The sequence below is a fragment of the Kryptolebias marmoratus genome, linkage group LG12 (genome assembly GCF_001649575.2).
Source record: "Kryptolebias marmoratus isolate JLee-2015 linkage group LG12, ASM164957v2, whole genome shotgun sequence".
NCBI classification, from domain to species: domain Eukaryota; kingdom Metazoa; phylum Chordata; class Actinopteri; order Cyprinodontiformes; family Rivulidae; genus Kryptolebias; species Kryptolebias marmoratus.
The window spans coordinates 10,169,308-10,184,612 of record NC_051441.1 but is presented as its reverse complement, the minus strand read 5'-3'; the positions used below and the strand labels follow the sequence as shown (position 1 = coordinate 10,184,612).

Genomic DNA, 15,305 nt, shown 5'->3' with positions numbered 1-15,305 from the left:
ACCTCAGGTAATGTACCGAAACATTAGCTTTTAAGGTCACTAAACATGTTTATTGAAATATCTTAAAGCGAAGCTAAAGTTGGGAGACATGATTGTTTTTGTGTGGTTTTGATTAAAAATGTCTAAGTGAATTGGCACATGATATTTTTGTTTGTTCTTAGCTTAGTGGTGTCCTTAGCTCTGTTGTTCGCGTTCATGAAACGCCTTAGGGATTGACGAGCAGTTTGATTGACCAATCAGGAAAGCCGGAGGACTGGCCTGGACCAATCAGAAAAGAGAAGGGTTTTTTATATACGGAAAACGTCCAGTTTATGTTTGTTTACTGAAGTACACAAATATAGATAATAGTTGATTTTAAGTTTCAAACGTGTTTTTTTTAGCTCATTTGTACTGTGAAGAGGCTAAACTACCCTAGATTTACTAAAATGAATGGAGCCAGGGTAAAACTTAGACAGTCTGAGTGTTATTAGGGATTTTCCCACTAGACAATTGTGTTACAATGAGAAAATAAAATTCAAATTAAACCAAAATAAGTGTTCTCTAGGAGTCAAATAACGCAAAACCCTGTTTTCTGTTAATATTGGCTGTCTGTAGTATATGTTTAATATTGTGTCTATAACTGTGTAAAATAGTTTTTGGAATTTATCACAACTTTCTGTAATCCTTTTTATTTGTATGTAAACATTGTAGGTAGTTTTCGAATTACAATTACAATTTTTTTATGTAAAGTTTTTTCATTTGTTTTTTTAATCCTTAAAACCTGTTTTAATTTTGAGTGTTCCCTCATTTGATTTGTGTATAGTTACGAAACTGTCTAACACTGCTAATTTTAATAACTCATGGTTGCACAGTTTCACTTCTTTTTTTTTTTACTTTGTTGTCAAATGGAAACTGAGAAAATTATTTCAGCTGTTTTCATTCTAGATCTAACCCAAAACTAAAAATTGCATTTTTTCTTTCTCCAGCCACTGTAGAAAGCTGCCTTGTTTGTTCCCTTGTGTACTGTCAAAAAATGGCTATCATCAGACAGTTTGGACTGCTGGTGTGGAAGAATTATCTTCAGCAGGTGAGTTGGAGAAAGATGCCTGTAAATCTTGTGTATTTTTCTATATTAGGTGCTGATGTGGTCTGAGACTGTATATTGTCAGAACATAGCTGTGTTTACAAAGAAGCAGCTTGTATAACATCATTTAAGTAATAGGTATTTTGTACATCATAAATACAGCAAACTGACTAACATTTTGCTTCAACAACTTTAGATGTTGTCCAGCCACCTTAGAAGTGGTACAATATATTTTTAGTGTTATGTCTCTAGGTTAATATGAGCGCTGAGGCCAAGCCACCTTCAGCTACCTGGAGTTAGCACTTCACTGGAGCCACAGCAATAAACGTAACAAGAGGGTTTAACCAACAATGGTTAGTTTAGCTGAAATTCAGTGGGTGGCTTTACAAGACCGGATATGGTAAGCATGTTTTGTACTTAGTGAGAATATTATCCTTGTTTACCAGTAAAATGATGCTACTAAATTTGATATGCATTAGATATGCTGATCCAACATGCAGTCTGTGCCACAAAAAGCACAGTATAGTACAGCATCTGTCTGTTTATCAGAGTTCTCTGTTGTTATTCATTGGCTTTGAAGTGAGTCGTATGTTGGTGCCTTGTTTGCACTTTTTCATTTACGTTAATTTAATTTATTTGTAAATGTGACTGAAATTAGGATTCAAATTAGGTGCAAACAATTTGTATTTATTTTATTGTATTTTTGTTTAAAAAAGTATTTTAAAAGTGCCTTTTTGTAAAACTAGTTGTGTAAATATTTGGCACAAATATCTTCAGATGTTTCTGTGCTTCCAGGACACCATATCATCAGCTTCAAGGTCTGTCAGTGTGCTAAAGATCCTTTTTTTAACCAAACAGTGTTCGACTTCTACTGTGTTCTACTGTTGGCACGGTTCTCTTTGCCTTTCTCTCTGAATAGTTGCTTGCATTAAAGTGAACATTAATATCAGTGAATTATTACACAACATTTCAGCTGTTGAGCAATGGAATGGACTGTTGGCTCTAAAACATGTGAGCTTGTTGCTCCCTTGATATTTTTCCTTCACGGGGAAAGTTTGAACATTTGAGTCTTTAGAAGCTAAAACATCAGTCAGCAACGGCCTTAAGCCTTGCAGGTCCTTGAGGACAAACTACGGAGCATACAAGTCAAGTTAAATTAAATCTTTGAGCATAAAAGTGTTTTTTTTTGTTCAATTTGTTACTTTTTTTTTCCAACTTTCCTTCATAGCAGTTCTGACATCCAGGCACTCTTTATCACCCACTGTTGAAACGTGAAGGCGGATGTTTATGTTTTTGCCTGTGTCCATATCTGTGTGTCTGTCTGTTACCAAGATATCCTATGAAACTTGCAGAAAATAATAATTGGATGTGCATCTACAGCTGTTAACGTGATTCAAGATGGCTGCCAAAGCCACTTGACATTGAAAAGAACAAAGATGGCTGTAACTCTGTCAGTTTCATAGATGATGAGCTAAAATTGAAATAAAACTGTAATTTGCATGACAGAAGTTTTCATCACTCATTAAACCATAATAAAAACAAAATAATAACAAAAGAGCAAAGAATGTGGACTGAGGCTAGAAGTGGGTGTTTATGAGTACCTAAAAAGTTCATTTCATCTTGATAAAGACTGGAACAGTTTGATCCATTTTGACACCCTGTCAAACTTTGTATCCTATCACTCTACGTGTTTTTTTTTTAAATCTTTATTGACATTCCTCTTAAATATTTATTTAACTTGATAATCTCCTGAACAAATACACATATGTGTTTCTACAGAAACGTCAAATCCTGGTAACCCTGGTGGAGATCCTGCTGCCCCTTCTCTTCTCAAGCATCCTGATTGCGCTCCGTCAGAGGGTGGATTTTAAGACCTTCACAAACGTCACGACCTACGACAGCTTTAATGTCGAGAGTTTGTCAAAACTAGATCCTCATAATTTTCAGCTGGGCTACGTGCCCGCCAACTCCACTGTGGTGCAGCAGGTGGCAGATCATGTGCGAAAGAGCCTGTCCCTCTCCTCAGGTAGGTGATCGACAGAAAAGAAGTAGACACCAGGTTCACATCCCCAATCCAAGTTGCTGGTGCCACCTTTGTAACCAGTTAAACGAACACCACAGCCTTGTCAACATTTCTTTGGTTCTGGGAAAACTGGTTCCACAGGAAACAGTCCTCAGAAGAGGAGAAAAGGCCACACGCCGATCCCATATCAACACGGCACTAAGACAGGGAAAACAACGAAGCACACACAGTGACTAGTTGTCCAGTCTGAGAAATAAGCGAATTAGCTGTGTAACATATTTGGCTTCATTTAGACAGACTGAAATATCCAAACATCCTCAAGGCAAAGATGGAAAATGTAACTTCCTGTGTGTAACTTGTTCTTCGCTCAGCCTTCCATCCAACCTGAGCTCCCAATGAATAATTCAATGTCTAAATGGTCAGAGGGAAACATTTGAAGGGAAATTTCAGTGTTTGGATTTACAGTATTGTCAGGCGCACAAGATCAGACATCTGTTTCATTGTGATGTCAGAAAGTTGTTATGCCTGAAGGAAAGGATTCTTGGAGTGCCCGTAAGGTGCTTTGGTTCACATTTTAAACTGCAGTTTTGTTTTTTTTAATCTGTAACTGTAGCTCCACTTCAGATTTCAATGGTTTCTTCAAGGGTTCCTGTTTTATTCTGCGAACAGAAGGACAAATCAGCAAAAATAATCTTAAAACACATTACAATCAAAATCAGAAAATATTTGTGGGGTTTTGACTGTTTAGGGGAAACAATTGTTTCAACTAAACTGTGTGGTCCTGTTCCACTTCCACTCATATAGATAAAAAAAAAGCTGCTCCTGCCACATAAACCTGTTTTCCATTGTTAGTTAAAAATCTTTCTGTAGATGAGATAAGCATTTTAGCTTGCCTGATGCAGACTTTTTTTTTATTGTTACAAGGTACAGACGTCTCTGGTGTGTCCTCAGACAATCTTCTGTAATCATTCTCTAGACAATTTTTATGTCCTTAAGGGTGTATATGTTTTGGTCTCATTTTATGACTGCTTTGACATGTGCACAGCAGCAACAGCAGTAAAGCAAGTTTTAAAATATATAATGTTTGGGTAGATTGGTACAGAAAATGGACACTTTGGGCTTTTTTTATAATATGTTTTTGTAACTCTGCAGTCCGGTTTGTTTGTGTTTTCAGCACGATGTTAAAGTCAGGTCTCTGCATCTGGAGGGTCAATCAGGTGACAGTGAACATGTTCAGAGGGTCATCTTAGCAGGATGTGAATCAGTCATGCGTTTGTGGATTTGTAGACGTGTTGTTTACAGAATTAAGGGATTTTTTGTGATTTTTATAAAACATGTAGGCAATTTTCTCCCAGCCTTCTAAATACAAATGAGTCAGTTGATCTGTTTGTGCAGCATTTTAGCTCATTTTTTCAGCCTTTGAACAGTTGTTTTAAAATAAGTAGTTGCAGCTTTACAAAACTTTCTACTTAACTATTGCTTATAGCTAACTTGTTCAACTATACTCGTAACTTAAAATGTAAGCACAAGCTTTAGTTATTTAGGTTTTTCCTGAACATCTTTTTACACTGTAAGATCTATTCCTCAGCCTTTCTTTTTTATCCTGTGACAATATAAAGGAAATATTTGATATCAAGAACCTCTGGTTGAAGTGTCGCTGTTTTATCAGCTATGAATTGAATACCTATTTGTTTTTCCCCTCTGTGCCCTCAGAGTATCTTTATTCAAGTGTGTATTCAATGAGCCTGACCCAGATTCAACCCTGGCAGTGGCTGTAATATTGTTTGCAAGATTCTAAATGCTTTCATGTTTGCTTTATGGAGAAATAAAAGAACGGTTGAGCAATCTAGGAAAGGTAAAGAAAGAAATGCTGACTCAAAACCTTTTTGAAGTCGTCTCGTGGCACGTTGTTTTTGTTTTTTCAGCTTCACGGGTCGTCAGTTCCCTTTTTGAAGTGATGTAGTGTCTCAGGTTTTATGTGTTCTGTGAGAACTGAGCCGTTTGTGTTACTCGAACTGGTCGCAGTGTTTAGTATGCTGACCACATCTTGACCAATTTTCTGCCTGTCAGTGAAAATCTTGAGACTCAAGGTCAAGTCATGAAACGGAAACGAATACACCTGGACGTGAGGTGAATACCCCACCACCTCTAACGTGATTCTCTTCGTGTTCGTTTTCTGTTTCAGTGCGGGGCTTTGAGACGGAGGAACAGTTCGAGAACTACGTGAAAAATGACACCACGTCAGACAACATGCTAGCTGCTGTGGTGTTTGAGCACCCCTTCACTCATCATGATGAACCTCTGCCCCTGAAGGTAAAAGGCAGTGAACACCCTGTCACACAGTGTGGAAGGTGTTGAGTTTCTGCGTCTAAACACAAGGGACCGAATTCCTTTCCTCATCTCAAGTGAGGGAATAAACCAGCAATACCAGTTTAGGCACTCCTGTTTAATGCCTCAAATCATGTGGGTTTGCTTGTTTAGAACCTCCAGTCTAACCTGAAGGAAAAGTTTTAACTGTTAGCTTTTATGAGAATTACAGTTGAGGTGAAGCTTGTTTTCCTGCGAACACGCGCAACACACAGAGACAGGCCCAGACATTATTGCCTGTCTTCACTCATCCAGGGGCAAACTGCCCCAGACAACATACTTTCTGTGGTCCTTGTGCCACTCAAACCCTTCCATCTATACAAGATGGCAATTTACAGAGCTGATGTGGTCCTGTTGGCTTCTTGAGTGGAAACCTCCAGCAGGCACTCGAGTGGTTTGCAGCCAAGTGTGAAGAAGCTGGGATGAAGATCAGCACCTCCAAGTCTGAGGCGAAGTTGCTTTTTAGCAGTGGAAAGCAAATATTTGCATCAGTGTATCACTCACAGATGTGTAAAACTTGATTGTTTCTCCTAAATATGAATAATCAAGCTATACATTAATGACTTGGTGTGACAAACTTTGAAGAAGTAACTACAGTTTTTTTTTTCTAAAGTTTATTCAGTGATGGTCACTTTGAATCGAAAATTAAAAATTCATTCAAAAGCAAAGTGTATTTAAAATTCTCTCCACTTCTTTCAACTTTGCTTGGCTTTGCTCTGATCTACAGGTGAGCTACCACCTTCGCTTCTCCTTCACGCCACGCAACGCTCCAGGCAAAGAGAAGTCCGAGCTGAATCCGAACAATGACTTCGACTGGCACACACTCAGCCTCTTTCCCCTGTTTCAGCTGCCGGGTCCGAGGGAGCAGTACGACAGGGATGGCGGCACACCAGGTGAGAACTTCTTTCTTCTTCTTTAAGGTGTCCAATATCCTGAACTATTGATTTCATAATTTTTGTATGATAAATATTTCTTAAAATAGAAACTGATTTAAAAAAAAAACACTCAGACTGACTATTTCTCCAGTGACAGCCCTCTCTTGAGCTGTGTTCCCATGGCAACCACACCCCTGCACATCTTTGGCATTATGGGTGTTTTTTGGCAGGGTACAATGTGCTGTGACATCATTAGTGGGTAATATGTGAGGTGTCAAAAACTGATCAGGAAGCATCTGCTGCTCATGACTTTTTTTTACTTTTTTCGTTTGATTTGTCGTATGACCATAAAATCTGCACTAGATGCGGCGCTGCTCTGCTTCACCTGAACATGACCAAACCTTTTGTTTTGGGTTATGTTTGTGTTTAGAAAAAAAAAGCTTAAACATATGCTTGCAACGTTTGATCTAGATTTGTAATGAAAAATAAGTTCTAAAATCTTTTTTTTTTTTTTTTTTTTAAAGGTTATAACCGAGAGGGGTTTCTGGCCGTCCAGCACGCAGTGGACCGAGCCATCATGCTCGCCTACAACAAAACTGCTGCTAATCATCTGTTTGGAAAGACCCAAGTGGTCCTGTCCCGGTTTCCTTACCCCCCTTTCATATATGATGTTTTCATCCTGGCCATTCAGAACCAGCTGCCTCTCCTCCTGGTCCTCAGCTTCACCTATACCTCCCTCAACATAGCGCGAGCTGTGGTGCAGGAGAAGGAACGCAAGCTCAAGGTGTGTTTATGAGCCCCTGTGTCAGAGTGGAGCCGAATGAGACGTTCAGCTGTTTGACAAATATTTCTGCTTTTTTTGTGCATTTCAGGAGTACATGAGGATGATGGGCCTCAGTAACTGGCTCCATTGGAGCGCTTGGTTCCTGATGTTCTTCCTCTTCCTTTCCATTTCAGTATTTTTTGTCACTCTGCTCCTCTGTATCAAGGTGAGTTGATGGTAGCTTGGGACTGATTTTTTGCATATTTAAATATTAAAGTAACATGAGTCCTTTATATTCAGTTGTATGTTTTGTTATATAAAAAAAAAAAATTAATTAAATTCTATTTTTATTGACAAAAAATATTGCCAACCCAATTTAAGATGGGTTTGCTAACTGACTTTTGCTACAATTCAGTAACTTTTACAAATATTGTGCTAAAATCTGATGTGGTAGTAGCTGAGAGTCATTCACAACACATACTCTGAGTGGGAAATGTCGTGATATCCCATGAGACTGAGCATAACATTATTTTCAAGGTTTGTCCTTAATGGCTACAACGTCGTCATTTGTTAAAACAAGACGATCAGTTTATGTTTCTGGAATTAAAGGTGTCAAGTAATTTGCATTTCTTCAAGAAGTGCTATCCCCTTACTTGTTTTTGTAAAGCTTCAGATTTTTTTTTCTTCAGATTGACAGTTTCTTGGAACGACAACAGCGTTTCCTTCACTCGCTTGTCACAGAGACCTTTTTTTTTTATACGCACGTGTTAAATTCAGTAGTTGAAAGTGACAGAGCACTTCCTGAGCCCCTGCTGCAGGTTGGAGAGTGGGTTTGTGCAGCTGTGGCATTTAAGTGATCTGGAGGAAGTTAAAAGACAGGCAAGATAGGCAGCTGTCAGTCACAGAACAACTCAACACAATAAATGTGATTAATAAAATATGAATAACATCGTCTTTGCCAATTTATTTCACTGTAGTTGCATTCTAAAGCACTCAGAAGACATCCCCACCTCCGTCCACTGCCACACATCACCGTGGGAAGGTGCTAGATCGGTGGATTTCTTTTGCAGATGCCCACATTTTGCTGTTGAAGCCTGAATGCGTAGAGGAACTTTTATAGGTGTCACATTTGCTGCTTGAAATTCCCTTATCTGGCCAAAGACTGCAGCTCAATAAGATATCTTTAATACATGCTGTTTTTATTAAGGAATGTTTATTTTAATGTCCATTTTGATGCACTTGATTGTTTCCATTTTATACTTCTATCTAAATTAAACATATTGAAAGAAAATATTGTCCTTTCTGTATCCCTACTTGCATTTTAGTGCACTTTTTTAACTGCTGGTACTGTTACTTAGTAAGTTTTGTTTTTTCTTGAGGAGTTTGTACTTGTGCGTTTTGTGTTTTTTCCTCACTTTTTTATATTTAAAGGAACTAGTCAAGCAAAGACACTGAATACTTTGTTAGCCACTGTCTGAATGTGATCAATCAGAATGTAAGTGTATAACTAAAATCCCTGTGCCGTTGTAGGTGAGCCCTAACGGAGCGGTGCTGACCCGCAGTGACCCCACGCTGGTCTTCGTCTTCCTGCTCGTCTTCACTGTGGCCACCATCAGCTTCAGCTTCATGATCAGTGCCTTCTTCTCCAAAGGTGGGTGGTTCTGCCTGACTGCTTCTTTCTTTAACCTATTTTTGTCTGTCAGTCTGTTTCTTTGTGTCATTTGTTCAGGCAACTTTGCTTAAATGTGCAGTTTATGCAACAACTTGTGGTCTCTTAAATTAAAAAAAAGGTCAGTAGCTCTAAGGACAGTTCCAATTATACTAAGAACGAAATGTCTAAGTATCTACATTTTGGTGCCTGTGTTGTGCCATTTCTTAATGATAAGAAAAGTTTTGTTCACTGTAAAATAAGCAAATCTCTTGTAACTCAGGACACCTCTTCACTTGTTTAAAATCTAAACACTGTTCAGCCTGGACAACCGCAGCAATAAAGAAAACAATCTAAACCTCTTTCTTTCTTTCTTTCTTCTCCCACCCGTTTTCTCTTTCACTCAGTCAGAGCTCCTCTTTCAAAACAAAAGCCTTCCCCTTTCACTTCTCTCTAACAAAGCAGCTCAGATTGCAAATACTTGTCAGACTAATTTTTGTAGCTTCTTGCAAAGCAGTTGTCTGAAAGCGGGTCGTTGCTCTGCAATTACTCAGTATTCCTAAAAATATAATAATTTCATTTAAATGGTTAGTATTAAATCACGAGATTCTTTTGTCAACAAAGACAATGTTATTGGATAAAAGTCCTAAAAGGCTTCAGATCTGTTGTTTAGTTTTTGGTGACAAATGTTAAAAAGAACTGTCTTGATTTTAGGTTCTTTGGGAAAAGAGTTCTAAAATATAAAGCTAGAACTAGAACATTTAGTATAAATGCTGACTGTAGAATGACTTTGCTGAAAGCTGCTGAAGATACTGAAACTGAGTTGAAGCTAAAAAAAAAAGCTAAAAGTAGCAAAACTTAACTAAAGGCTAAACAACATGGACGAGCATTGACATTGTATTGTATTTTATATAGCAAAGGTTTTTCAAGGGTTTTGCTTTTAAATGTTGATTAATAGATGGAAAAGGAAAATGGAGAAAAGTGAGAAACCAACAAAAAGGCTCCTTCTGTGACCTCCTTTTGCCATTTTTGAACCTAAGACAAGCTTTTTCCCCCCTTGTTGTGTTTGCTGCTGTCTGGACAGTCTTGCCCACCCACTGATGTACTTATTAGGAACAGATAATGGCTCTTGGATCAATGCATGTTCCAAGCAGGCTCAAAATGTCACGTTGACTCCAACGAGTGGTCTGTGAAGAGTTCTTGTCGTCGTTCTTGGAACTAAAAGCAAATCGACCCTAAAAGCCTGTCATTCTATTCACACTACCTAACTTTCTGCTCCTTTGTCCTTCATACTGTCTCTTTAAATAATCAGAGAAACGGGCTCAGAAAAACTCAACAAACATGTTTGTGCAAGTCTACAGATAGCTGTGTGTGTTGGAGCTTATCAGCCAACAATCTGCGCCTCTGACAACAAAATGTTCAGTCCTTTTTTTGATTAAATTCCTTCATTTTTGATACACTGATTGTGTCTTTTTCTAATGTTAGCCAACGTGGCGGCGGCAGCGGGCGGCTTCATCTACTTCTTCAGCTACCTGCCTTATTTGTTCCTGTGGCCTCGTTATGACTTGCTGACCCATGCTCAAAAGGTGTCAGCCTGCCTTATCTCCAATGTTGGCATGGCCATGGGAGCACAGCTTATAGGAATGTTTGAGGGCAAAGGTGAGACTGAAGTTTGTGATCAAACTATGGTCCATAAAGGTGGCATTATTATTTTTTATTTACATCTCAGTCACTTGTGTTTTAAATGTATTTTTTCCCATCAATATCTTCCTCTTCAGGTACAGGAATCCAGTGGTCTAACCTGTTTCAGTCTGTGACGGTGGATGATGATTTCTCCATGGGCCACGTTCTGTGCTTGCTGCTGTTTGACTCTGTGCTTTATGGGCTCGTGGCCTGGTACATGGAGGCGGTTTTTCCTGGGGAGTACGGAGTGCCTCTACCCTCTTACTTCTTTTTACTGGTATGCATTGAAATGAGCTGCTCACTGGGAATATAAACGTCATAAAAGAGACACATTTTTTACTTGTAATTTAGTTTGTCCATTTTAGTGTCAGTTTATGTGTAAGTCGCACGCAAGCAGAATATTCCCTAGATTGGGTCTAGTACTCTCTGTCAAACATTGTGGTATGTTTCTGATATAACCAAGGCCAATATTTCCTTCAAGACTAAACTGCCTTAAAGGGGCCTTGTATGTTGAGCTGACAATCAGCAGTTAGGAATGTCTGAAGTAAACATCCATCTCGCAGACCTCATTGAGGCTTGTTGGACCCTGCTGGGTCAACGCTTTGAGTTGGTGTTGGGTTTGTCACAGAGGAATTGCTGTGATTGGCTCTTTAGGGACATGAAGGAAGTCTAGTAAGTTAATGTGACATTACCTTTTGTAATTTGTGGTGTGTGAAGCTTATGTGTTTTATTAAAATGTACACATGAGGTGTGTTTGTTTGAACTGAGACAAGTTTGGGTCCAAATACATTAAAACACAGCCAGCAAAGCCAGAACTATGTTAGATAACCTATTATATAACATTGATTCTATATTGTTGATAACTGCAGAAGTTCTGGCCTGTTGCAGAGGCAAAGTGGACGTTGGAGTTCATAGTTGGTGGTCATCTTTGCAGTGTGTTTAAGTGCTGTTCCTTTCTCTCTGCACTGGCGTTGTGTGAATACAGAACACAGGGGCCTACAACAGCTGCAACTCTTGACATCAATTTGGTTTATATGAGCCCCAAAACACATGTGCTCTCAGTGAAAGTGGCTCTGATACAGAAGGTGTGGAGGAGGCTTTTGAAACAGGAGGTCCAAACATATCGGCCAGGGGAAGTCTTCAGGTTCAGCCAGTTAGAATAACAGGAAACGTCTGGGTCTCTCCAGCCAACTCAAATACGGTTTATCTTTACAACAACTTTGTTCGATCACGAAATGGTGTTCCTTAACACATACACACACATTCTTACACAAAAAGTAAACTTATGCTAATCTGTTTCCCACTGGTCAGGAATTCAAGAGACTGCCAGCAGGGTGGGGTTTAGATGCTGACGCACTTCAGTCTGCAGCCATTGTGTGTGTGTGTGTGTGGATAATGCTTCTATAGCACCAAAAAGGGAAACTTGACTTTGGTTCTTAGGAAGTGCAGCAAAGGAGGGTTTGGTCAGGAAACAATTCCTTCTAGTGTACGTTTACAACAATAAAAATGTCCCTCTGCTTCCCTTGATTGACCTACAATCAACTAGGTTCACTGATAAGTTACTATGCCATACCTTCACAATGTATGATTATCTTTGGATTCGTGATTTGTGAAATGTGAGATTTATTACATCGTATTGTTTTTCAATTCTCAAATTTGCAGCCTTCATATTGGTGCAGCACTCCTCGTATGGCTTTGGTAAATGAGAAGGAGGAAGAGGAGGATGCAGAAAAGGCTCTGAAAGGAGAGTTTATAGAGGAGGAGCCTGCTGGACTCGTCTCTGGAATTAAGATTAAACACCTCACAAAGGTGAGTAGCGTAACACTGTTTTGTTTTAGCATGCCCAGTTAAGTACAGCATGGTCTGGGTTCCAACTATCCAAAAGTGATGATTACACAGGTTTTTTGTTTGTTTTTTGACAGGAGTTTAAAGTAGGCAACAAGACACGACATGCTGTGAAAGATCTGACGCTGAACATGTTTGAGGGACAAATCACAGTGGTGCTAGGACACAATGGTGCTGGAAAGACCACAACACTGTCCATGCTTACAGGTTACCAGTTCAACCATAAATGCAAGCAAGCATTTGTTAACTATGTCCCAAAAAATTATATTAACCAACTTGCTTTGACTTTTCAGGTCTGTTTCCCCCCACAAGTGGGAGAGCCTACATCAACGGGTACGACATCTGTCAGGACATGGCTCTGATTCGACGCAGTCTGGGTCTCTGTCCACAACATGACGTACTCTTTGATAACCTCACAGTGAGAGAACACCTGCTCTTCTATGCACAGGTATTACCAGCAGTATTATCCACTAACCTATAAGGAAAACGTAAACACGCAGTTTGCACTGCATAAACAATAATTTAGCCTGAAAAGATTCTGAATTTAATGTTTTAGTTTACATTTTTCACACCAAAATGCATCAGCTTGAATTCTTGTACACATGCATTTCTTTGATAACCACCTCATAATAATTTGTGATTAACTGATAAAAATATTGGGGATAATAGGCACATATTACATGCAAAGGCATAGAAAAAGCTTCCAGGAACTCACCATTTTCCAAAAGCATCATATTCCAGACCTGGTGCCCATTCAGTCCTTAATCCAAGATGTCAGTTGCTTAGTTAACAAAGCCAAAAACACAACTATGCAGGCTGAAGGAGGGTACTGGGAAAGGCTTTATGAACTGAAAATCTTCTCCCAAACTTGCTTCCAGTTTCTAGAAGGTATCTTTTTTCCAAGTTTGAAGGACTTTCAGTCTTTCAGTAAATATATTCTCTGGCTCCATCATCCAAGTAGACTTCTGCTTGGCCTACTAACAGACCTAATGGCTGCTGAAAACTTGTCAAACCATCTGTGGTGTGACATGCACAGTGAAGATGGACAATCTATCTGTTTGAAAAGGATGTAGGAGTAGGTGGCAGCTGCCTCTATAAAAAGTTAAAAATAGCTTTATGGATGCAGTTAACATGGTGGAGTTTAAGGAGGTTAAGTGGCTGTATCTGTTATTGGACATTTTAAAAATTCCCCCTCAATAAAGTGAACAATCTGCCCATTTGTTTTTATGCTTAATTTTTAATTAAGGCAGTTATTTTTGCATATTTTTTACATTTAAAATTAACATTAAAGGGAAACACAAAAATCCACAACTGCACATATTTGTGAATAGTTTGAATCTGCCCTGCTTTTTTTCTCAGTCCAGGTTAATAATGTTTTCTTTGGTTTTCTTATAAAAGACACCTTTACCCTCTTTTGAATCACTGTAATATAAAATTGATGCTGATGGAATAAGTGAGAGTATTGTATTCTTGTACTCAGCATGTTAATCATCTCTTCATTCAGCTAAAAGGCTACCCCAAAGAAAATATCCCAGATGAGGTGGATCGAATCATCCGCATCCTGAACCTTGAAGACAAGCGACAGGCTCGCTCCAAGACCCTCTCCGGCGGCATGAAGAGAAAGCTTTCTATTGGTATTGCCCTCATTGGTGACTGTAAGGTAAGAAACTTCAAAAGCATTACTTGTTGCCATTTTTTTCCCTTACCTACATTTATTTCTCATTTTCGGTTTCTTCTCATCTCCAGGTTGTCATGTTAGATGAGCCCACATCAGGTATGGATCCATCAGCACGACGTGCCACCTGGGACCTGCTGCAGGGAGAAAAGCGAGGTCGCACCATCCTGCTCACCACTCACTTTATGGACGAGGCCGACTTGCTTGGCGATCGTATCGCCATCATGGCGGGAGGAGAGCTGCAGTGTTGCGGGTCGCCACTCTTCCTTAAGAACAAATATGGTAAGTGAAGAGGAAGATGGATTTGTGTGGATTGTGGATTGATTTAGTTGAATCGCAAAGGAAAAAGTGCAATTTACAATATCTAGTAAAAACAAAAAAAGGTTAACTATTTAAGGTAACATTTTATAACTACACTATACATTGATAGAGGATTATGCTGAGGATTATGCCACACAAATCCTCAGGTGGGCACTGGTAAGACATCGGTGAGCCCTGTGGCACAGGCGCAAATTTGGATGGTACCAGCTCCAAGGTTGAGAGACCATCTAAGACAAGCGAGATCAATGGTGGGGACTCCAGCTGGCGTAGTTTTTCTCCCAATGCTAGAATGTTGCGATTTGGAAGTGGTCCTACAAACACATGAGTGACATAATCACAATAAGTTTTGACAAAGGAAACATAGGCATAAAAACATTAAACCAACAGTTATACCTGTGTAAGCTCTGTAAAGTGTGGAGTGCAGGCATCTTTTCCCCACAGTTTTGGGCTTTCGCACCACCACCTTGCTGGCAGGTTCAGGATGGATCCCCTTACAAGAAAAATATGTCAAATGAACAAAAAAATACATAAATAAAGGTTAAAGGACAGGTGATGGAATTTGGTAGGACACAGTGGGACAGATTTGTGCGAGTTAAGATTTGTACTTAACTCATGAATGCTACTAATTGATACTCGTTGAGCCTGCATTTTATTTCATTACCTACAAAAATAAACTATTCCAAAATATCTATGAGAGAAAAAAATGTATTTCACACAAGTAATATTGAGATGACAAATTTCGCATGGGACTAATATTATACTGGTGAGAAAGGAGCCTAAATGGCTCTGCAGCACGGTCAAAAGAGGAATAGGTGGCCACCATAGCTATATTGTTGTTATGATAAATGTTATAATGATATATAAATGATATAACAGAAAAAAAATGTGATCCACTCTCCTTTTATTTATTTTTTTACCTGTGTTCTTGGTCTGTGCCATCTTTGTACATCACTCGTGCAGGCCAGTGCAGGAGGAACAGCTGGAAGCTGGAGCTGGGAGTAGTGTGCAGTCTGGTAAAGAAGTGCAACTACATGATTGCAAA

The 15,305-nt window shown here is 39.1% G+C and overlaps 1 protein-coding gene across 1 annotated transcript in view; it reads left to right on the top strand.

The window, feature by feature from the left end:
• Nucleotides 1-1,012: 1,012 nt before the first annotated feature.
• Nucleotides 1,013-15,305, top strand: part of abca3b (ATP-binding cassette, sub-family A (ABC1), member 3b) — a 28,624-nt gene continuing 14,331 nt past the window's right edge. Inside the window, exons 1-14 of the mRNA XM_037978643.1 lie at nucleotides 1,013-1,066; nucleotides 2,843-3,089; nucleotides 5,272-5,399; nucleotides 6,181-6,346; nucleotides 6,853-7,112; nucleotides 7,201-7,317; nucleotides 8,622-8,742; nucleotides 10,225-10,398; nucleotides 10,518-10,699; nucleotides 12,085-12,231; nucleotides 12,345-12,474; nucleotides 12,561-12,715; nucleotides 13,772-13,927; nucleotides 14,014-14,224. Coding sequence (XP_037834571.1) covers nucleotides 1,013-1,066; nucleotides 2,843-3,089; nucleotides 5,272-5,399; nucleotides 6,181-6,346; nucleotides 6,853-7,112; nucleotides 7,201-7,317; nucleotides 8,622-8,742; nucleotides 10,225-10,398; nucleotides 10,518-10,699; nucleotides 12,085-12,231; nucleotides 12,345-12,474; nucleotides 12,561-12,715; nucleotides 13,772-13,927; nucleotides 14,014-14,224 — 2,248 coding nt within the window. The remainder of the gene's footprint in view (nucleotides 1,067-2,842; nucleotides 3,090-5,271; nucleotides 5,400-6,180; nucleotides 6,347-6,852; nucleotides 7,113-7,200; nucleotides 7,318-8,621; nucleotides 8,743-10,224; nucleotides 10,399-10,517; nucleotides 10,700-12,084; nucleotides 12,232-12,344; nucleotides 12,475-12,560; nucleotides 12,716-13,771; nucleotides 13,928-14,013; nucleotides 14,225-15,305) is intronic.